The sequence below is a fragment of the Dermacentor silvarum genome, chromosome 1 (assembly GCF_013339745.2).
Source record: "Dermacentor silvarum isolate Dsil-2018 chromosome 1, BIME_Dsil_1.4, whole genome shotgun sequence".
Classification (NCBI taxonomy): Eukaryota; Metazoa; Arthropoda; class Arachnida; order Ixodida; family Ixodidae; genus Dermacentor; species Dermacentor silvarum.
The window spans coordinates 127,042,204-127,066,484 of NC_051154.1; the positions used below are offsets into that span (position 1 = coordinate 127,042,204).

General features: G+C 46.8%; 1 protein-coding gene across 1 annotated transcript in view; it reads left to right on the forward strand.

Annotated features, from left to right (window-relative positions):
- Positions 1 to 24,281, forward strand: part of LOC119457789 (hemicentin-1-like) — a 125,752-nt gene that overhangs the window by 50,908 nt on the left and 50,563 nt on the right. The window contains exon 2 of the mRNA XM_049668342.1: positions 576 to 686. Coding sequence (XP_049524299.1) covers positions 576 to 686 — 111 coding nt within the window. The remainder of the gene's footprint in view (positions 1 to 575; positions 687 to 24,281) is intronic.

The window sequence follows — 24,281 nt, forward strand, 5'->3', positions numbered from 1 at the left end:
TGACACGAATGTAAAGCTCTATCGTTCGTAACCACGTAACCGATTTCGCATCTTTTTTTTACATTTTAGACTATACAGAATTTCATCCTTCTAATGTACACTTATGAGCCTCCTCCCTCCCTCTCCCTCGCTGCTTTTCTACCTTGCAATAAAGATACAGCAGAAGGATGTCCACCAGGCCATATCAGAGCATGAAATACTCTATATAATGTATAGTGCAGCGAATATAACCGATACGTTTGATATTGCGCACTTCCACCAGCAAATTTTCCCCAGATCATCCATTGGAACCACTGCTCGAGATGAATCGAAAAAAAATGCGGTAGATACTTCCGAGTTTGCAGCAGCTCTATTTCGCGTTTGCATTTATGCTTCCTTGTGCGTCTGTATATGCAGTAAATATGCGTGCGTGGCTGTTTGCGTGCGCACGTGCGTGTATTTGTGCGCATTTATTTATTTTGCGTGGGGAAGAGATTCAAGGGAGCGAAATTAAGCGTTCAATTCGCGGGTGCTAATGCCCGCACCTATGTATCGTGTTCATTGCCTCTAACTCTGCATCTGTTTTCTTCTTTCAGTGCCGCCGGGAAAACCTGTTATTCTCGATGAAAATCTCTCTGTGCTCAATGGAACAGTGGGGCCCAGCAATGAGGGAAATCTTCTCATTCTCAACTGTCACGTCATTGGAGGTAAGTTTTGGCCTTGTTTATCGAGTCTGATCTCTGATGCCTGACACAACTCGTAAGGCTGAACTGATGTGATGCCACGCCGTCGACGAATTAAAGTTACGATGATAGGAAACTTGAGTTCGCTGTGGCATGCTCTAGCTCTAACGGGAGATCTCTAATGAACTAAATTTTATATTATGACGTGTTACCGCCGGCCGAATCGGTTCGGTGAACAAATTCTCAAAATTACTATAACATGGAATCTACAGCTTTGATGAGCTATTTGTTCCAGTAGTGACAGGAAACCAGACTGTTTGTTTTGCCAAATGCAGCTTGTTAGTGACAGAACCGCGTGCGTCATTATTTTCAAGAGAACAGAAAATCCTATACCACGTGTTCAGTACGCACGACGTACAAATAAGTTGCGGTAAGAGTGACTGTGTATAGTGCATAATCTGAAATTTAAGCTGCTAAAGTGTAAGCTCCAACACAATCTTCAAATATTGCCTGTTGCAGAATTTTACTCCTTCATCTGCATGAATCTCAGAGACGGACATTATTTTCACGAGCAATTTAAATGCGTAAATGACTAATTACGTCAATCTCGGTAAACACATTTAAAATTAATTGATTTATGGCACATATTGTAATGTGCGAATTGTAGCCGATGAGCCCGCAAGGCATGTGCACTTGGAACAAATTCTGGGAATGAGACCAGTTTGGAGATAAGCGTTACCATAATGTGCGACGAAATACATTAATGCTCCAGTTATTTTTGGGCTTGAATGCGTAAAATTGTGCTGTGCTGAAAAAAAAGCACGTGGGAACAAGAGTGCATTTTTACCATATGTATGAAGGCGATTATTTCAAAACTGGACCTGCTTCAAGATTAGTTTAAGTGAACGGGTCTGGAGAACTTACTCGCTTCAATTCGTACATTTCTAAATGTGCTCTAAATTAATTTGTTGAAACGTTGTCGATTACGCAGTTGCATGTCTTGTCATGTTATGTCCGCTTGTTGTTCAAGTAATTCAGTTCAATGCATATATATATATATATATATATATATACAAAGATTCCCCAGCTACAGTGGTTCTATGCAAGAAAAGTAGAAAGTTACCTATCAAGAAAGGGGTCAGGCAAGGAGACGCAATCTCTCCAATGCTATTCACTGCATGCTTAGAAGAAGGTATTCAAGCTCTTACACTGGGAAGGCTTAGGAGTGAGGATCAACGGCGAATATCTCATTAACCTTCGGTTCCAGATGACATTGTCCAATTCCGCAAGAACGGGGACGAATTACAACAAATGATTGAGGATCTTAACCGAAAAACAGGGTTAATTAATATTATTACGATATCATCGAAAGATGTTCAAGAGACTAGCCGCCGCGAGTAAGACGATGAAGTGTGTCTGTGCTCTTGGTGCGAGGCGAGTGTGGTCCTGGCTGTCTGGCTCCAGTGTAAATAGCCTGTAAATAGCCTCTTTCGTCTGTGTTCTTCAACACGTAACATTCTGGTGGAGGTTAGCGATCCCCGTCCTCTCCACGGAACTCCGAAGTGGTCGGTACATCGAGCTTGTCACCATGCCACCGGTGACGAGACCGCCTCTGCAACGGCTTGGGATCGTCCGACTACCCCTATCGTCACGGTTGCCCAACATCACAGACCCTGGTGTGTTCTCTGGCCTGGAGGGACAGGACGTTGACGAATGGATCAAGCTCTATGAACACGTCAGTGCTAATAACAGGTGGGACCCAACGATGATGCTCGCCAATGTCATCTTTTATCTCGGCGGCACCCCACGCGTGTGGCACCAAACGCATGACGACGAGATAACCAGTTGGGACAGTTTCAAAGAAAAGCTACGGGAATTGTTCGGCGACCCTATTGGGCGCAAGGTTGCCGTGAGAAAGGCTCTCGCGTCTCGTGTTCAGACCTCTACAGAGCCGTACGTTTCATACATCCTCGACGTCTTGGCTCTATGCCGCAAAGCTGACGATACTATGTCTGAAGCAGATAAAGTGGCCCATGTGCTAAAAGGCATTGCCGATGACGCTTTCAATTTGCTTGTTTTCGGCAGCGTCTCGACTATCGACGCCATCATAAAAGCATGCCGTCGCCTTGAACACTCTAAGAGCCGCCGTATCACACCCCACATCACGCGGCTATCCAACACTGCTGCTACGTCGACATGTGAGGGTCGACCGCGTCAGGCCACCACATGTGATGACGTAACCCGTGTTGTTCGCCGCGAGCTCGAGGCCGCCTGTTCCCCAGCTTTCTCCGCGACGCCTCCCGATCCGCCAGCTACCACGATTGAGATGATTCAGGCCGTCGTCAGACAGGAATTTGAGGAACATGGGTCTGAACTCCGTGTGTTCAACGTTTTAACCTAGCGTTCCCCAGTTCTCTAGCTGCCCTCCTCGCCCTCGGCAGTCCTTTTCTGCCACATCTCGCCGCAACCCGTCCGAATGACGTACCCCTGATGACAGGCCGATCTCCTTCCACTGCTGTCGCATCGGCCACGTCGCTCGTCACTGCCGCAACGGATGGCCACCTCCTCCTCGGACATACGGCGCCGCTTATTCCCTGCACCTTTGGACCTTCTGTTCCCTATGCCATCCGCCATGAACCCACTGCTGCTGATGCCCCTGCTCCAAACCTTCACTACAGCCGCTCGCCCTCACCTCGACGCCATCAGTCTCGTTCGCCCCAGCCCGTCGCTTTTCTTCGCCGCCTATCGCCTCCCGGATGCCGCCGGAAACTAGGCACTGCAGCTTCTGGAGGTGAAGCTGCGTTGTCGACCCTGCCCTCAAATCCTCTGCTCACGTTGCCTACGAACCAAAACCTTCTTGACGTTGACGTAGACAGCTATCTTGTCACAGCCCTGATCGATACAGGGCCCATATTTCAATTATGAGTGCTGCCTTCCGAGCTCTTCACCCCAGCGTCGGCACGCGTCGTCCGCGTGGCGGATGGCGGTACTGTCCGTATCGTCGGCATGTGTACGGCACGTGTCAGCATCGCCAGCCGCCACACTCCTGTCCTCTTCACCGTGCTTGCTCATTGCCCCCACGACCTAATTCTCAGACTCGAATTTCTTTCTACGCATTCTGCTCTTATTGACTGCTCTGCCAGTACCCTTCGCCTTGAGTTGCCGATTCTCGCACAACCTCCTGATGCACCCCAGTGCCGCTTACGCTCCGACGGCTTTATTCGCCTACCACCAAAGTCAATAGCCTATATATTGACCTGTTGTCTTCCCCACCTGTTCCTGATGGCGAGTACCTCGTCACTCCTCTGCCCGACATTCCACTACAGTATGACGTCACCGCGCCTCACAGTATTCTCCCTATAACTAATAACAGCACTCACATGCATATCTTTAACTTTGGATTGGCAAAACAAATTCTCCCGCAAGGTATTTGCCTTGCCAACGTTGATTGCCTCGGCGACCATCAAGTGGCAGCTTTATCAACCGATGGTTCTTCCGAGCTTGACGTGCCCCTCGCGCCAGCTTCGGGCGCCGATCCGGCGCCGATAAAGAAAATGGTTGCGGCGGACCTGTCCTCTACACAGGCTGAAGACCTTTGCAAAGTGTTATCGGCCTACCGAGATATTCTCGACTTCGACGATCGCCCTTTAGGCCAGACGCTCGCGGTCAAGCATTGGATTCCTACTGGCGATGCTACGCCTATTCACCGACGACCATATCGCGTTTCTGCGTCGGAACGCCGAGTAATTCAAAATGAAGTGACCAAAATGCTAGATAAAGACATCATTGAGTCTTCTTCGAGTCCCTGGGCGTCACCTGTGGTGTTGGTTAAGAAGAAGGACGGCACGTGGCGCTTCTGTGTAGACTACCGTCATTTGAACAAAATAACTAAGAAGGACGTCTACCCGCTCCCACGTATCGACGACGCCCTTGACTGCCTTCACGGTTCCAGCTATTTCTCTTCTATTGATATTCGCTCTGGATACTGGCAGATTTCTGTTGACGATAGGGACAGAGAAAAAACAGCGTTCATAACACCTGATGGCGTATACCAATTTAAAGTAATGCCGCTTGGGTTATTCAATGCCCCTGCCACCTTTGATGGATTCCTTGCTCCAAGGTTTTAAATGGTCCACGTGTCTCTGTTACCTCGACGACGTCATCGTCTTCTCGCCAACGTTCGACTCTCACCTTGAGCGTCTAACAGCTATACTTGATGTATTTCGAAAGGCGAAGCTGCAACTCAACTCGTCCAAATGTCGTTTTGGCCGCCGCAAAATTACTGTTCTGGGCCATCTCGTCGACGCTTCCGGAGTACAGCCTGATCCCGACAAAACTCGCGCCGTCCGAGACTTTCCGGTTCCGAAGACAGCCGCAGATGCTGACATTACGAGAAAGAATTTGAGTAATGCGTAGGGTAGATAACCCGTGGACCATTAAAGTTATAGAATGGGTGCCAAGAGAAGGGAAGCGCAGTCGAGGATGGCAGAAAACTAGGTGGGGTGATGAAGTTAGGAAATTTGCAGGCCCAAGTTGGAATCAGCTAGCGCAAGACAGGGGTAATTAGAGATCGCAAGGAGAGGCCTTCGTCCTGCAGTGGATATAAATATAGGCTGATGATCATGATGGCTGCTCGACGCCCGCAGTTTCCTGACGCTCGCCTTTGACGTTCTTCATCGTTCCTTGACGTGTACACGTCAATAAAGGACGTAACATTTGGTGGAGGCTGCGTGGGTCCCCTGCACCAACCTAGAACGTTCCCAGACGCTCCCTTCTGTTCCCATCCCGTTATGGCCACCGACACCTCGACTCAGACTGACCCTTCGGCAGCCCATGCCTCCTGCGCGCCGTGTACCACCAGCAGGATCCGCCCATCTTCAACGACTCAGGTGACTCAGATATTGAAGATTGGCTGTCGACGTATGAACGCGTCCGCGCCAAAAACAAATGGGACGATCAGATGAAGTTGTCTCATGTCATGTTTTATCTCGCAGATATCGCGCAACTATGGTATCGCAACCACGAGACCGACATTCCCACTTGGTGCGTTTTCAAGACTTCAGTTACGGACGTCTGTGGTCGGCCTACGACCAGCAAGGTTCGTGCAAAACAGCGATTGCGTCAACGTGCCCAGCATCCAGGCGAGAATTTCACGGGCTACATCGAGGACGTGCTCAATCTCTGCAACCGCGTCAACTCCACCATGAGTAAGCAGGAGAAAATAAAGCACATACTGAAGGGCATCGAGGACGACGCTTTTCAGATGCTGCTCGCGAGAAATCCCACCCGATCGCTGCCCTGGTCTCATTGTTTCAGAGCTTTGACGAGTTGCGTAGGCAGCGCACGATCGCCCGCTAAGCCCTCACGACGCCTGACTCACTATCAAGCTTGTAGCTGGCTACCCGCCCTGCTGATCAACAGCAGCGGCTATCCACGATCAAGGAGTTTATCCGTGAAGAGGTAGCCCGTCAGCTTTCATTACTACCTCTCACGCACGAGCCTGCGCAGTCTTTGGTTCCGGAACTTCAACACGTCATTCGGACCCAGGTTGCTGAGGCCCTCCCACCTATGCTTCATCAACCACCAGTCACTGCTCCGCTTACCTACGCTTCCATCGCGGCTCGGCCTCCTCAACAGCATTCGCCGTATGCTCGACCTGCGATGCCGATCCATGTTTTGCCGACGACCGCGAATGCTGCGCCGCTCCCCTTCGCGAGACTTTCGTTTCCGTTTTTCCGCTGCTCAGACGCATGGCGAACACCGGACAAAATTTCTGCTTCGCCTGTGGTGTCGCTGGACACGTCGCCCGCCACTGTCGCCGATGTCCACCTTCTCCTTTTGACGTCGTGGGCAGGCCTGTTCCTTCGTAGTCCCGGATGCCACCAAGGTACAGCCCTGACGATCAACCACCCTATCCCAACCGCCGGTCACTATCTCCGCGACGACGCTCACTGTCACCCATGCATTGCGGACCTACTACGGAAGATGGAAACTGATTGTTGCAGTTCCGAGGCAAGAGCTACATGCAAGTCAAACTGCCCAAGGCCTCCTTCTGTTTAACCGCAAAACGTTATCGACGTTGATGTCGAAGGAACCGCCGCACTAGCGCTTATTGACACAGGGGCCGCCGTTTCCGTAATCTGCCAGGACCTATGCCGCAAAAATAAAAAAAATGTAGGTCCAATCCACGCTGTGAAGGTGGATTTTAGCGAAGCTGTTGAGATTCACCAATGGAATTACCAAAGAAAAGAATATGCGGTAAAATGCAGTGTATGAAATTTATTTTATTGCACAACGACATTCACCACTGCTTTGTGGTCACTGTGGTATACGCTTATGTTTTCTGTTTTTATGCTTGAAACTTTCTTGGCCAAGGTCCGCACACCTCGAAAGCAGACACGGCTTGTCCGGGGAATGCACGAGCGAGAACGTCGAGGGCCCTGCTTTTCTTTGCGGCGTTCTGTACGGCGGAGATGCGCGACAAGTCGTCACGGAACCACAGGCGATCACACACGGCACAAGAGAATCCAAATTCCACGTCGAGGAACTTGCGCTCGAATTGAATTGCTAGACCGGTTTCCCTATTATTGTATATAGCTCACGCACTGGTGATTGCCAAATACGCACTTTGCCAGACGTGCGGTGATTTCACAGTTTTTTTTTTATTGTGAAGCATTTCTTGGCGAACATTTTCCATTTTGACAGTATCTATCTATCTATCTATCTATCTATCTATCTATCTATCTATCTATCTAGCTGCCTACGTCTTGGTGCTGTCATGGTCGTATCGTTGACTTGGTATTTACGGAAATTAGCATAGCATGAAAAGAGTGTATGACGAACATAAATGATAGGTTATGACATGAATATCATGACATGTATGTCATGTAGGTCATGAAACAGCTGCATACGTCTTGGTGCTCTCATTGTACTTTTGTTAACTTGGTAGGTACCAAAATTGGCATAATATGACAACAGTGTATGATGAACATAAATGATAGGCCATGACATAAATTTCACGACATGCCTGTCATGTAGGTGATGAAACAGCCGCCTAAAATGACAATGACCCAGCGAAAAAAAATTAATACTCAAAAACCACCGAAATGTGTTCTGACGTGGGTACTAAGTGAAGGAAACACTAAAGGATTGTGGTAGAAGCCATAGTCATGAGCATGAATCAGCGAAAATGACAATGACTCAGCGACAAAAGGTTCACACTCAAAAACCACTAAAATGGGTTCTGACGTGGGTACTAAGTGAAGGAAGCACTAAGGGATGATGGTAGAAGCGATTGTCATGACCATGACTCAGCGAAAGTTACTGACTCAGCTAAAGAAGATTAACGCTAAAAAACCAATGTAATGTGTTCGGATGTGGTACAAAGTGAAGGAAAAGGCTAAAGATCGATGGTCGAAGTCATAGTCATGAGCAAGACTAAGGCTTTCGCCTTAAGGTCTCTTAGGTGCAGCTAAAGGGACTCCTCAAGACTCATGAAATGAATGTCATGACATGCGTGTCATGTAGGTCATGAACCAGCCACCTAAGTCTTGGTGCTCTCATGGTCGTTTCGTTAACTTGGTAGGCTCCCCGCACACTGCTTCGCATAACACCGATTCCCACAGGGCGTGGGATCTGCGGGCTTTTAGTGTTAATCTTTCTCAATGCGAAGCATTTCTTTGAGAACATTTGCTACTTTGACAGTTTCTATCTATCTATCTATCTATCTATCTATCTATCTATCTATCTATCTATCTATCTATCTATCTATCTATCTATCTATCTATCTATCTATCTATCTATCTATCTATCTAGCCACCTACGACTTTGTGCTCTCATGTCCGTTTCGTTAACTTGGTATGTACCAAAATTGACATACTATGACAAGAGTATATGACGTACATAAATGATATGCCATGACATGAATGTCATGACATGTGTGTCATGTAGGTCATGAAACAGCCGCCTACGTCTTGGTGCTCTCATGGTCGTTTCGTCAACTTGTTAGGCTCCCCGCACACTGCTGCGCATAACATCGATTTTTTTTTCTTGGAAAACAAGCGCTCGGTTGTGCGGCTAGACCGGTTTCTGCGTGGCGAAGATATGGCAACGAAGATGTGCTGTTTTGTGCCTTCAATTACTGACAACAGAGACCTTATCATCTGTCATGTGATTTTGATGCTTGTTTAGTACTTTTTCTTTTTTATGCGTATTTTTTTTTTTTTTTTGCTGGGCTTACGAAAGAACCATTGGTTGGTAGATCTATATAGTATCGCTATGAAAAGTGACCACGTCGCTCTCGGGACTAATGCTCCGCACTGACAGCTCACAGTACATTGAGCCTTCAGCTGTGTGCACCGCACGTGTCGTTATTCAAGGTGAACTTTATGTCTTAGAGTTATTCGTGCTGCCGTCTTGTTCCCACGACGTTATTCTCGGATGGGACTTCCTTTCGTGTCATCGCGCCATCATAGACTGCTGCCGTGCCGAAGTGGCCCTTACGCCACTGTAAATCTCTCTTTCGGTGGATCCTCTTCCCGACACCTACAAACTTGTCGTTGCTGCGGGTACTGGTATAGGCCCGAACACATCCACCCTTGTACCCCTGTCCTGTGTGGCCGCCCCAGACGGAACTGTTCTGTTTGCCACGTCAGAAGTACTTCTCCGCCGCCGCAGCCGGCGATTGCCGTTTGCCGTACTTACCGTTGAATCAGGTGTTACAACCATGTTCGTTTCCAACTGGCTCACATCCTCCGTTACCTTACTTCGTGGGGAATCTTTGGGCCTCATACAAAATGTTGACCTCCTGCGCTCCCTGGAGTTTACTGAAGACCAACCCAATCTTCAACTGAATGCTCTGACATCACCTGTTTCCAAACCTTCAGCTGGAGACAGTTTCCGCCCTTCTATTGACGCCGATCTATCGTCATCACATCGCAGCGAACTCCTGGCCCTTCTTCGAGACTTCCACTCTTCCTTCGATTGCGCTCAACCATCTTTGGGTCGTACAATGAGCGTCACACACCACATTGACACCGGTTGTCATGCGCCCTTGAGCCAACCACCCTATCGAGTTTCAGCGGAAGAACGGCGTATTATCACGCGTAGTGTCATTAAGCCGTCCCAAAGCCCCTGGTCTTCTCCTGTTGTACTTGTGCGCAAAAAGGATGGATCTATCATATTTCGTATAAAATAATGCTGCCTCAATAAGATCACTCGGAAGGATGTATACCCGCTGCCGCGCATCGATGATGCTCTCTATTGTTTGCAAGGGGCAGAATATTTCTCGTCTTTGGTTTTACGCTCGGGTTATTGGCAAGTCCCGATGGCCGACCCTGACCGACCGAAAACGGCTTTTGTCACTCCTGACGAACTGTATGAGTTTAACGTCATGCCATTCGGATTGTGCAACGCCCCTGCTACTTTCGAACGGATGATGGATAACATCCTTCGTGGCTGCAAGTGGAATACCTGCCTCTGCTACCTTGACGACATCGTCGTTTTTTCTCGGATTTTCCAACTAACCTTATTCGTCTTCGTGCGATTCTCACGTGCCTCACCTCTGCTGGCCTTGAACTTAACATAAAGAAGTGCCATTTTGCTGCGCGCCAGCTCATGATACTAGGTCACGTCGTCTGGAAGGAGGGCATTCTTCCGGACCCCGCGAAGCTCCGTGCCGTAGCCGAATATCCCAAGCCCAATTCCATGAAAACGCTTCGAAGTTTCATTGGGCTCGGCTCGTATTTTCGTCGATTTGTGCACGACTTTGCTTCCATCATCGCGCCTCTTACCAACCTTCTGACAGCCTCCAACGGTCTGTCTGCTTGGTCACGTGAGTGCGACGACTCTTTTCTGACGCTAAACGCCGACGCATTGCTCATCGATTCGATCACCTGCCAAACAGCGCGGCTACTTCCTCCTGCATCGACGTTCCACCGTTTCGTCAGCCATCAAGTACACCTAACGTGACAGAGATCGTCCGTCGGGAACTGGAGGCCATAGCTCCAGTGATCCGTTATTCTCTACCGTTCGACAATTACGTGACGGCCGTATCACTTATTCAGTCTGTCGTCCGACAAGAGTTTACCAACATGGGTCTTCCCTGTCAAGGAAGCAGCCGTCCTCTCCGAAATGTTCCAGTGATCACTTCAGCTGCACCGAGTCTGCGGTACCCATCAGTGCGTTATCGAAACCCCGCTGAATGGCGAACGTCAGACGACCGGCCCATCTGTTTCACTTGCTGTCGCGTCGGCCACCTCTCTCGGTACTGCCGCAGCCGCTGGTACTCATCTCCACGTCCCAACGTCACTTTTGATTGCAGGTTGGCATATAATGCACGCGGACAATTTTATGGTTGCTCCAATCCACCAAGTAATGACGACCCCACTCCATCGTATAATCCCGGCCGTTTGCCCTCGCATCAAGCTCGACAATCCCGCTCACCGCCGCGTCGACATTCGCCGTCTCCGTCGTACCCCCGTCTCAACTCAGAAAACTAAATAATGTTCCGCCCGGAGGTGACGCTGCATTCACGACCCGGACCGAAAATCCTCTCTTGACTTCTGCTCCTCGACTCAACTGAATCGAAGTTCTCATTGATGGTATTTCGTAACCGCTCTAATAGACACAACTGCCCGAATATTCGTAATGAGTCCTGCCCTCCGCCGATGTCTTAAGGAAATCCTCACACTTGCCGCCTCCCTTGCCGTCCGAGTTTCCAATGGAAGCACAAGTGCCGTACTCAGCCTATGTGCTGCCTGTATTAACATTGCCGGCCGTGTTACGTCTGTCATATTTGCTGTCATCGACCACTGCCCTCTTCATGTGATTCTAGGTATTGACTTTTTGACACTGCACTTTGCTCTTATCGACTGCTCTTCAGGCGTTCTGCGCTTAGATCTACCTCAATGTAGTGCCGACGACACCGCAGACGAGCCCCGCCTTCGGTGTGACCAATTCGTTTGTCTGCTGCCTCATGCTGCTACATACGTCTCAATGGTGCCCTTCCCTGCTCTCTCTAACAAGAGACTACGTGGCATATGCTGTTCTGGCCGTTCTCTTAACCCGCCATGTTACGTTACCCAACACCATTGTTACATTTCGGAATAATCAAGCATGCCTTCCCATTTAGAACTTCAGTTCATCGGCGCAAGTTCTCCCTCTGGATATTTCCCTAGCGACGCTGCATTCCTTGCAGCACTCTACTGTTTCGGCACTGGCTGCTGATCCTCAGCTTGACTTGAGTGCTGCAGAGTAGACTTCAACTTCCACGGGTGAGGACCCATTACGTCGAATGATTTCCCCTCACGTGCGACCTGGTTACACTGGTGCTCTCTGCTCCCTAGTAGCTTCGTACCAAGATATCTTCACTTTTGATGGTCGTCCGCTAGGTCAGACCACCCTGGTTTCGCATCGCATAAACACAGGCAATGCCCTTCCCATGCACTGGAGGCCTTACCGTGTGTCGGCACCCGAACGCACCATCATACAAAAAGAGGTCGACAAAATGCTTGATAAGAACATTGTAGAGCCTTCTTCCAGTCCTTGGGTTTCCCCAGTTGTATTGGGGAAGAAAAAGGACAACACTTGGAGGTTTTGCGTCGATTATCGCCATCCCGACAAAGTCACCACGAAGGTCGTGTACCCTCTTCCACGGATCGACGACGCGTTAGACTGTTTGCACGGTGCCAATTACTACTCCTCCATTGACCTTCGCTCTGGGTACTGGCAAATTGCTGTTGACGACCAGGATCGCTAGAAAACAGCCTTCGTTACACCTGATGGTCTCTACCAATTTAAAGTCATGCCGTTTGGGCTCTGCAATGCCACTGCCACCTTCGAACGCATGATGGACTCTCTTCTTCGCGGTCTTAAGTGGTCCATATGCCTCTGCGACTTTGATGACGTTCCTGTTTTTTCGACCAACTTCTAAAGCCATCTCCATCGCCTCTCCACCTTATTTGCCGTTTTCCGAAAAGCCGGTCTACAGCTCAACTCTACTAAATGCAATTTCGGGCACCATCACATCAAAGTCCTTCGCCACCTCGTGGACGCTGCCGGCATGCATTCTGATCCCGACAAGGTCCGTGCTCTAAAAGAATTCCCGCTTCCACGCTCGTCGAACGATGTCCGTAGCTTTATAGGACTATGTTCCTACTTTCGACGCTTCAACGAGAACTTCGCGGACATCGCCGGCCCCTTGACTGGTCTTCGCAAGAGGGGCGTTTCTTTCACGAATGCGCCCATTTTAGCACATTTTGATTCGCTCGCCGCAACCAAAGTTCGTACAGATGCGAGTGGTAATGGCATCGGCGCTATTCTTGCCCAACGACAGAATGGCTTGTCCCGCGTTATTGCCTACGCCAGCCGACTCCTGAGCAAAATTACTCAATAAACGAACGTGAATGCCTCGCTCTCGTGTGGGCCATCGCGAAGTTTCGTCCCTACCTTTACGGGCGACACTTCTCTATTGTTATGGGTCACCATGCCCTCTGTTGGCTATCTTCCCTGAAAGACCCTACGGCACGCCTCAGCCGCTGGGAATTACGGTTACAGGAATACTACTTTTCTGTGACATACGTATAAATCAGGGCCACTGCAGCAGGACGCCGACTGCCTGTCTCGACATCCGGCTTGGTCACCTGACCTCACCGACGACGACTGTGATGCCTGTATAATACCCATTACGGACATCACCATCGAGCAGCATCGTGATGCCTGCTTACGATCTATCATCGATCGCCGCACCGAACAGGCCTCGGACCCCCACTACGGCTCTTCGTTTTAAAAGACAGTGTTTTGTACAGGCGCAATTTTGATCCCAACGACGCCGAGCTTCTTGTTGTCGTTCCGGAACAACTACGCTCTGACGTGCTCGCGCAGCCTCACAACCCCCCCCCCCCCCCCCCCTCACTGGCCACTTAGGCGTCAGTCGCACTTATGACCGAGACCGTCAGCGCTTCTTCTGGCCTGCTGTTCATCGTTCCGTTCGACGATACGTTGCCACCTGCGACAGCTGTCAACGCCGCACGAAACCCTAATCGCGTCCAGCTCGCTTACTGCAACTGATCGACATTCTCAGCGAGCCGTTTTTCCGTGTTGGCTTGGACCTACTTGAACCTTTCCCTGTGTCAGCCCTTGCCAACTGATAGATTGCGGTCGCCATGTATTACGTGACTCGCTTCGCTATCCCGCGAGCTCTCCTCACGAGCTGCACTACCGATCTCGCAGATTTTCTCCTTCAAGATGTTACTCTACAACGCCTCGTCAGCTCCTGACGGATCGCGGCCGTTGCTTCCTCGTCAAAGTCGTTGACTATCTTCTAGAATCCTGCTCCACTCATCATCAGTTCACAACAGCTTACGATCCCCAAAAAAGGGGACTGGTTGAGCACCTCGACCGCGCGCTTACCGACATGATCGCTATGTATGTGTAGAAGGTCATCGGGATTGGGACTGTGCATTGCCCTTTGTCACTTTTATAACTCTTCGCGCCATGACACTGCGCGTTATTCTCCTTTTTATCTTTTGTATGGCCGCAACGCACTGATGCCATTTGATTTCTTGCTTACAGCAGATTCATCTTCGATTTGCTCCTACGCCCTGGATGCCATTGCCCACGCCGAAATTGCCCACCGCATTGCCTGTGACCGGCTTGTAGAATCTCAGACTGTTCATAAAACGGTTTACCATTGCCACCGCCGAGATGCCCACTTCGATCCTGGCTCAGTGGTCCTCCTCTGGTGGCCGTCTCGTCGTGTGGGTTTCTGTGAAAAGCTGATGCCCCGTTACGTTGGACCCTATCGCGTGGTGCGCCAAGCGACTGACTTGACATACGAGGTCTCCCCAGTGGCTGCCCCCACTGTCTCGGCGGCGCCGGCTAGAGAACTTGTACACATATCGAGGCTCAAGCCCTACCACTCGTACTAGTTCCATATAGCTTAGGCAGCACCGGGACTGCGCTTTTGCCTCGGGGATTTATGTTACAGTATGGTATGTGCCGGCAGCGCGAGAACGGAAGAAGACGAGGTCGACTGGTTTCCGATACTGTGATTCGGAGCCCTCCCTGTTGTGTTTAATTAAACACCGGCGCAGATCCCCTACACCGTCACAATATATATATATATATATATATATATATATATATATATATATATGCTACAACCAATTTTTAACAAGTCGCTTAACTCTTACAAAAAAAACATGGTATAGCGGACAGTAATGCCCCTGTGCCAACCTGTGGTGCAGTTATAGCAACCATGGTTCGAAACTGTTGTACTGGCCCCATATTTATCATAGGCCGTCATGAGTTTGAAGAGAATGCTTTTATTGTCCGGTTCCGCTCAGCGTGCGCCCACGTCGACAAAGTTGTGTACCTTTGCTGATTTATTCCGCCTTATCTATGCGTTGTGGTATCTTCCCACCTTACTCCTCTAGCGAGACGCCCAGCAAATCAGTGCACGCTAATAACACACGAAGCATTTGACGCGATATAAGAAAGGAGCCGTTCTAAAGATGCGTGTTTTCTTACATAGGTCCATTAAGGTATTGAAAGAAACGCATGAAGTATCATCTATCGCTAAGTTCTATGGCATAAGGAAAAGCAAACATTTGTAGCGTTTGTACTGGACTGTGTTATTTAAATAGACTTCGTTTTTTTAAACCCACGCTAGTGTAAGTTTATTGCTGTACTTACGCGCATTATGTTATTATTATGTTAGGGACATCTGAGCTCGAATTTCTTCTTACATGTCCTCTTTCGTTGGGAGTCTCCCTAGCGTAATATTTCTGCCAAGCTTCTTTTCTCTGTTCCCTACCAATGACACTTATTCTTTTCTCCACAGTATCGAGTTTATTTCTTTTCTTTTTTCCCAATTCGTGATTTCATTTTTCTCGCGTCTCAACTCAAATTTCTAGTGTACGTGCTTGCGTAAGGCAACCACCACTGAAATCTGATCAGCCTGCGCTACGTTTAAGAAACAGTTACCTAGCCACCTCATATTCAATTTTTTAACCATGTCTTCTGCGGTCAGGATAAGAGTGAAAACGCAGTTCCAATATTATGTGATAAGCTGAGAACAAAGAAATGTATGTCACATTACCACGGGAATGTAAAGAGAGCTGTGGTGAACATTGTTGCTCCGAACAGCAGGTCGTGAGGAAATGGTCCAATCATGTTCGTTCATTGATCCTGCTTTGGCGCAGGGACGACGCGTCGTGGCGAAAAATGGCATATCCGACCTTGGAAGTGTATCAACAACCGTGCGTTTTCAATTCGATCATTCTAATCGCTACGACACGGCCACTTTTATTGATGGAATAGACAATATTTGCGCTGGGTGCTGAAAAATACTGATGGCGCTGTAGGTTGATCAGCACACGGAGAAGTGATTTGATTTTCCTTTAGCAGTAGCGCATGAAAATTGCCCAAGAGATGGAGAGCGCCGAGAAAGGGCCATATTGCCTATGGTTCGCAAACAAGGCATATGTATTGCATGCATTCTGCTTGAAAATGGAGGACGCTGCAGACAGTACACGTTTCATGCGGCAAGCAATTTGTGCGCTTCTTCAGATCGCGGTGGAGCTTCTCAGCGTTTTCCATATATTTAACTAGAATTATCGTGCGGGTGGAATTATACCAATGTTTTATAGGAGTACCGGAATGTTACCTCCAGGATAAAGCCGGATTCTTTAGACGTATCCAGAATCCGGTGACTCATAAACGTTGTTCGCGGTACTTAAGTTAACGGAATCAAAACTCATATCACTTGCGTCTGCCAATTTTCTACATGATTATATACCCTTGTCTAACTAAATTGTAACAATGCCCGTAAATACAAAACACCATGAAGATGACCGTCCGTGTGCAATATTGCTCCTGGTTTCATTAAGTTCGCGCCCAGACGCACGGACGTTACCGTAAGACAGCTCGCCTTTGTAGCACACGAAGTGTTTATGGAGCATAACAAGCCATGCGGGCCTGGTGGCGCCCAGATTTACAATAACGAGAGGCCACTAGCAGTTGTGACTGCCACTGTCGCTATTGTCCCAACTACGAACACCAAACGCAAATGTTTCTGTCCTTTCTACCCGTTTCCTCAAAAACTCTGAATTCTTTAAACAAGTAGACACTGCATCATATCACACAAAGTACACCTTTCATAAATTTACACCCACGCATTTCACGTCATTCGTAGCACCGGTTTGGTCATTCGTGATACTCCATCCAACTAAACCATTGAAATCGTGCTATTTATGGGGGTTTCAACATCTCGGGAAATTTCATTTGTGCTGTCTGCCATGCGCCGCTATACTATCGGCCTTCGTCAATTTCGGGATGCGAGCTACTCATTTCGTCTTGTGGCCTCCCCGCCGAGCTTCTCCCTTCCGCCAGCTTTTCTTTCGGTACCAACGCTACGTGTGACCTCCCACCACCCTTTTCCTCACCTTATATACATATATTATTGTGATAGCAATTATATGGACACTTCAACCGGATTTCTGCCGTCGCCGTCGCCGTGAGGTTCCGTATAGATAAAATCTTCGCCGCGCGCCGTATGCCCGAGCGTAAGCGTGCGGGGACGCGCGCTATCACGGAGAGCGAACGCACTCAATCTCCCACGCGCAAGCAAGGAAGCCGGAAGCCAGCGCCGGGGGGAGCGGGGGGGGGGGGGGGGGACGCACTTCTACTCTGCCAACAACCGCGCTCGTTGCTCGCCCGCACCGTCTCTTATCTCCACACGGCTCTGACCTTTATGCCCTGTGCATTCGCCGCTCAGTTTCCGTTGAAGCGATAGACCGCACGTACCTTCGCCCGCTGTGGTGTATGCGCTTGCTGCCAGCGTTTTGACAGTCGTTGTCTGCAGTCATTCAGTGTGATCTATTCATGTTTGTTTGTGCGCGCTCACACCACGCTTGTTCATTCAGTTAGTAATAGTCGGGCCACATTTTCCAACGCGCGCTACACGCGCAATCGGCAGTGCAGCACTACAGGTGTGTCCCTTCGCACGCGCTGCCCACGGGAAGCGCTTCTCATCAACACCACAGTTTCACACGCGCCTTCTCGTGGTCATAGAGTCTCTCTTCATGTCGGTCTACTTACGCCGCAGGACACCTGCTTACTTAATCAGCTATGTTTACTACAATTCATATTGCTACCAAAGCCGCTCACCTTACTTCGTATGACATTGCTGTGTTGCTATCGCATTCATTGCTTCGCCCTTAGGGCGAAACTGTGAAATTTTTTTTCGTGTAGAGAGCAATGAAGCGAATAATGACTGCTCTAAATGTCAGCGTAATAGTTAGCTACACGGAGAATTATCAGACAGGTACGACACGCTCCACCTTTATCAGCAGTATCGCCCTTTACCAGGAGCCACAGAGTCTAAATACGAACTTAGTATGCTATCTTTGCAACTTTCGCTTATGGACGTTACGCGGTGCATGTTCGTTACAAAGATTACGCTGTTATCACTTTTGCTCATAAACACTAATTATGTAAAAAATGTGAAAGCAGATTCAATAGTTCCATAATTCTCAAGCATTAAGACGGAGTCGGTTTTAAGACGCTTTTGAGGCGTTACATAATTTATTTGGTCTTGCCTTAAGCTTTCGTCGTACATGCGTATCTCTGGTACTTGCAAAAGTAACCTGACAGGGGAAGCTGGCGTTTTATTCGTGAATGTGGCGGTAAGACTCAATGAACCGAACTCCACGACGACTATCAAACCACTGCCGCAGTGGATTCCGCAAGTGGTAGTCCTGGCAAGAGGGAAGGTCCGACCATGCGTCAAATCACAGAGTTGTTTTCTTCTTTTTTATTGTAAGTTTTCTCTAAATTCCTACATTGGCTTAACCATTGAGGTTAGGGAAAGATAAACAAGGATTCTAGAGACTAACGTTAACAAGTATTCGCGAAGCACACGCTGCAGGAAGCATCGGCATTTTATTCAGGTCTGTGCCTTGAACCCAAGCAGAGCGGAAAAGCAGCGACGATTTATGGCATCAGACACTGAGAGGCCAGGAGCTCGTGCTCCCTATAGGGGTGGTAAGATTACTCTATTCATGCGGTGCAGTGGTTGTAATATTATCGAAAAACTAACTCAGGAAAGTCACCACATGTGTCGTGTTTACTACTGATCCCTTTAAAAATAGTCGATTTGCTGTCTACAGAGCGACAGAGAGAACAATAAAGACAAGGAAGTAAACCAGACGCGTGCCTGGTTTGCTACATTACACGGGGTTAAGGAGTATAAATGGAGAAAAAGTTTCTTTAAAAAATCGACATGCTTAATTAGAAGCGAATGGCGCAATCTCTTATAAAGACGCGGTATAGTACAGGCACTTGCAGTGACGATTAAGACGAGAACCTCCTGACTTTTAGATGACGGCGGTCTCATATATGTGCTGCACATGCAATTTTGTACCAAAGAATCATTTGCTGTAAATATTTTATTCTAATGTGACATAAAAACTGCCTCCACAACAGTCCGCTCTATACGTAATCGCAGGTATCCATGGCGGCCGCATTTTGATAGCGGCCAAATGCGAAAACACCCGTGTACTTCGATTTAGGTGCACGTTAAAGAACCCCAAGTGGTCTGAATTATTCCGGAGTCCCCCCACTACGGCGTGCCTCATAATCAGATCGTGGTTTTGGCACGTAAAACCCAATATTTTAATTTTTTGAATGTCGATATAACTTTTTTTCTTAATACCTATGGCTACTATTAAACGTACTTCTACTGCTTAGCGGTAAGCATTGTTTGGAAGATATGCCTGCAAATTGTGCATTCAAACTGGTAACACGTAGAGCAAGTAGGAGAGGCAAAATTTTGCACACACAGCGGGCCCATGGGAATCTATGTGAAGCGAAGCTTTAGTGAAGCGGTTAATTAAATGCAATGCAACTAGTGGCGATGCTTAATTGTGTTTACTTTCATCCTATATACGCCACATGTGATGTCATGCAATGTCTATACTTATCCACGGCAAAGGTCCCAACTTCAACCGCATGAAATTTTTGTCTCATGCCATTTCATTTATTTATACCCCCAATTCCTGAAGGCATTAGAGGGGGGAGTGGTTGGATTCAGAAATACATGAGAAGTTCTTGGTTATACAATATTAGCTAATGATTTACCAAAACAATGTCTTGCATGTAATTCTAGGTTATACATGGAATTGCTGTTTATACAATGTTATCTAATGATTCACGTAAAAAGGGAATGTCTTGCACGGACTGATTGATAGGGAAAGGTGATTCCAGTGTTCCGAGGTCCATGAAATAACTGAGTAGAAGCAAACCTTTGTGCAAGATGTGTTAATACCGACCTTATTACAATGATGAACGCATGAAGAAATATAAGTAGGTGTGGAAACTACATGAAATCGAAGCTGTCGGGTATGATAGTAGACTTTATGAAACAAAGAAAGCCTGGAGATTTCGCGGCGGGGTGCAAGTGAGGGCAGTTCTAGGGTGCTTTTAATGGACGTGACACTAGCTGTGCGGCTATAGTTGTTAATATTAAATCTGGCGGCATTATTCTGAACAAGTTCACTTACATTAACAAGTTTATTTTAAAATTAATCTCATATAGAAACAGCATATTTAAGTTAACTTCTAATGAGATTTTTCTAGAGCAGCAATTTCAGAGAAGGTGCAGAAGAGAAGTTATGGCGAAGATAGCCTAGCATGCGGTTAACATTGTTAACAATACTGGTAGTGTGTAAAGTTCACTTAAGATCTGAAGTAATGCGAAAACCGAGATAGCGGCAAGAAGGAACAGATTCCAGAAGCATGTTGCTGAGAGGATACGAGGGAGAGGTACTGGCAGTTCGTGTTAAGCGGAGACTTTTACACTTGTTAGGATTCACCTCCATAAGCCACGTGTTATACCAATTAGCTACAGCATCTAGATCGTTCTAGAAGACAGCAGTGTCATTATTGTCGTTAAATTTACGAAATATAGCACACTCGTCAGCAAACAGGTGATCATTAGAAAAAACACAATACGGAAGGCCGTTAATATAGATTAAGAACAGCAAGGGACCTACAACGGACCATTTTGGTACTCCTGAATGGACGGGCTTAGTAGAAAATTTTTGCCATTGCATGGCAACAAACTGAAGGTGGTTATTAATTAAGTACTCGAGCCAGCTAAGGAGATCAGCATATATATTTAATTTGCTTAGATTGAAAAATAATATTTCGTGGCACACCTTAGTAAACGTTTTCGAGTAAATAAGAATATAGCAGTTAGCCATGGAAGAACGGTCTGAAATTATATGAAGTGTGTGTGTGAAGGAAATAAGTTCAGTTTCTCAAGAAAGTGACCTGCGAAAACCATGCTGCGCAGGTGAAAACAGCCAGCTGCAATCGAGAAACTTACCCCCGTATTCAGAAAGGCATCAAACTTGAAAGGCCCATGCTTGATTTGATCTGAATGACACCTGGCGTCAACGTGCCCAGGACGCTCAATGCGTTTCCTTCGGCGCGTTCACGACAGGTGTCATTTAGATCTGTCAAGTGACTGTGATAACATCATCAAGATCATATCATAACAGTCAACTGTGATGTCAGAATATGTTCGAACGTTTTACAGCGGATGCTAGTTGATGAGATCAGGCGATCAGGCGGTATTTGACAGGTAAATACTTGTCGCCGGATTGTGGAGCGCAATTATCTTCCCGATCTTGCAGTATGCAGGAATGCGATGGATGTCGAGTGGCTAATGCACAATTTTGAAAGGAAAAAGGGATGATTACAAAGCAGTAGTTCTTAGAAACGTTGCATTAATGAGGTCGGCACCAGAGCTAGGTGACAACTTAAGTGACTCGATTACTTTAGCAACTCCACGTGGTTCAATGATTACTGCGTCCATAGAAAGGCACCATTGTGGTGGCAAGATCGGAAAGGAGAGGTTAGAAATAGCAACAAACAATATATTACAACATGTTTTGTTTTCAATGAACGGACAGTCGTCATGGTATAAACTTCGGACCAGAGTCAACTAGGCATAGTTTCGGGAGCAGAAAGATCAATTACGCGCATAGCTTTTTTAGGATCATTAGCCACCATGGCAGTCAAGGTTACGGGAAGAATGTTTTTTTTTCTTTTATTAGGTTTCATGCATTTGCGTAAGCATGATATAGGCGTCCCAGTGAGCTTCTAATGGGGAGCACTTGGCGGTACGAAAGACGCGCTTTTTAATCATGAAATGCTTTTAGCTCCCGTTGTCGGTGACCTTCAAGAGACCTTGAGCGAAAATTCAGAGCCGCTATCCGGGCCCACGAGTCTAAGAAGTAGAAATGTGTATTTATTTATTTATTTATTTATTTATTTATTTATTTATTTATTTATTTATTTATTTATTTATTTATTTATTTATTTATTTATTTATTTATTTATTTATTAGTACCCTGAAGGCCAGAAGGCATCACAGAGCGGAGTGGTGCATGTCAGAATAACAATAATACAAAATATAGATTTCCTTATAATGCAATGATAGCTAGTAGTGCGTGAAAACAAACAGTGGCTTGGATGGAGGCGATTGATCCGGGAAGATAATTCCAGTCCTCTGAAGTACGTGAAATGAAAGAGTGCAGGTAGGTTTTCGTACGGAATGGCACAATACCGACCTTGTTGGCGTGATCGATGCGTGAAGAAATGTAATATGGTGAGGGCATTAAGAGAAAGCGTAGCTGTGGAACATGATAACAGAAGTTATGAAACAAAGAAACGCGAAATAGTTTGCAGCGGGAAGCAAGCAAAGGAAGCTCGAGTGTTTTTTTTTTTTTTTCTTTCATGTCACTGATGCTAACTGTGTGGTGATAGTTCGAAGTAATAAATCCAGCGGTGTCATTCTGGACAAGTTCAAGTAAAGTAATAAGTGTGTTAGAAGAGGAATCCCATACTATTGTCATGCAGAGTACAGTTAAGGGCTGAAGTTATGTTGATGCGGAGATTGCGGTATGAAGTAACAAATTATAAAACTGCATGCGATAACTTAGCATGCGATTAGCAGCGTTAACTGCACTACTCGCACGCATAGTTCACTTAAAGGTCCAGGTTATGTTGATTCCGAGAGGGCGATATCAAGTAACCAACTCCAAAACTGTTTTATTGAGAAAATAGCAAGGAGGGGTGGATGTGGTTTGTGTTACACGCATAACTTTGCATTTTTTGGGGGTTCAGTTCCATAGGCCACATGTTACACCAGTTAGATGTAGCATCAAGATCAGTTTGTAGGGAATTAACTTCGTTATCATTGCTAATTTCACGGAAAATAACGCAGTCATCAGCAAATAAGAAAATGTTAGAGAAGACGCAATCCGGCAGGTCGGTAATGTATATTGGGAACCGTAGGGGACCTAAAACTGACCGTTTTGGAACCCCAGAGTGGGCAGGTTTAGTAAATTATCTGCGGTCATTGCATTCAACTAACTGAAGACGCGTAAACAGGAAACACTCGAGCCAGTTAAGAAGATCGGCATCTATATTTAATTGGCTTAACTTCATAAAAAAGTTGCTTGTGACCAATTTTATCGAATGCCTTTGAGTAATCAAGAAAAACACAATCAGCCAAGGAAGTTCAGTCCAGAATGAAGTGTACTTCGTGGATGAAAGAGAGTAGTTGGGTTTAAATAGAGAATGATTTACGAAAGCCATGTTCTGAAGGGAAAAATAATTAGGTAACTTCGAGAAACGAGGCAAGACAGCAAATGTCTGAGTGCTTAACTGCGAACACTGGTTAAGGAGACATGACAATAATTGTGGGTCAAATTCTTATTACCGAACTTGTGGGGCCGAATGACCTTCCCGAGCTTCCAGTCAGCGGGGGTGTGATGGGTGTCAGGAGACTGGTGAAAATTTTTCGAGAGAATAATCGATGAATACAAAACAGGGTTTTGTCGACATTTTGCGTTAATGAGGTCGGCACCAGGACTAGCAGAAATTTTAAGTGGTTCTATAGCCTTAGCAACACCGCATGGATAAATAATTATTGGGGTTATAGGAAGGCATTCGCGTATTGTAATGGTAGGGAGTGATGGATTACAAACTACGATGAATTTATTGCAGAAAGTATCGTTAAGGACAGAGGGACATTCATAATCCGATATAGTGGTCTCAGTAGCATGAAATAGGTCAATATCATTATCACCGGAATGGTTAATTACACGTCAAAATTCTTTGGTATTGTTAATGAACATCGCAGGCAATGTTTTTTAAGGAATTTACTTCTAGCAACCTTAAAGGCTGCCAAATAGACGCCATTAGCATTATTATAGGTTATCCAACGTGCGTCAGAATAAGAAAACTTGGCAGTGCGGTAAGCATGCTTTTTTTCTATTTGCTAAACGTTTTAAATTGGTATTGTACCAAGGAGCTTTTATGTTAAACGAGAGGTTGCGTAAAGGGATGTACTTGGTTATGAGTTCATGACCTATAATTTTGCAGAGCTGCCAGTTATCATCAACAGTCGGTGATCAAAATCTTTAAGAAATATGCCAAGAAAGTTCGATAACTCAGTATTAACTGCCTCAACATTTACTCTATTACAATCAAGAATAGCTTTAGTGCTAGTGTGCTTTAAAATAGGAGTGTTATTAGTAAATTCCT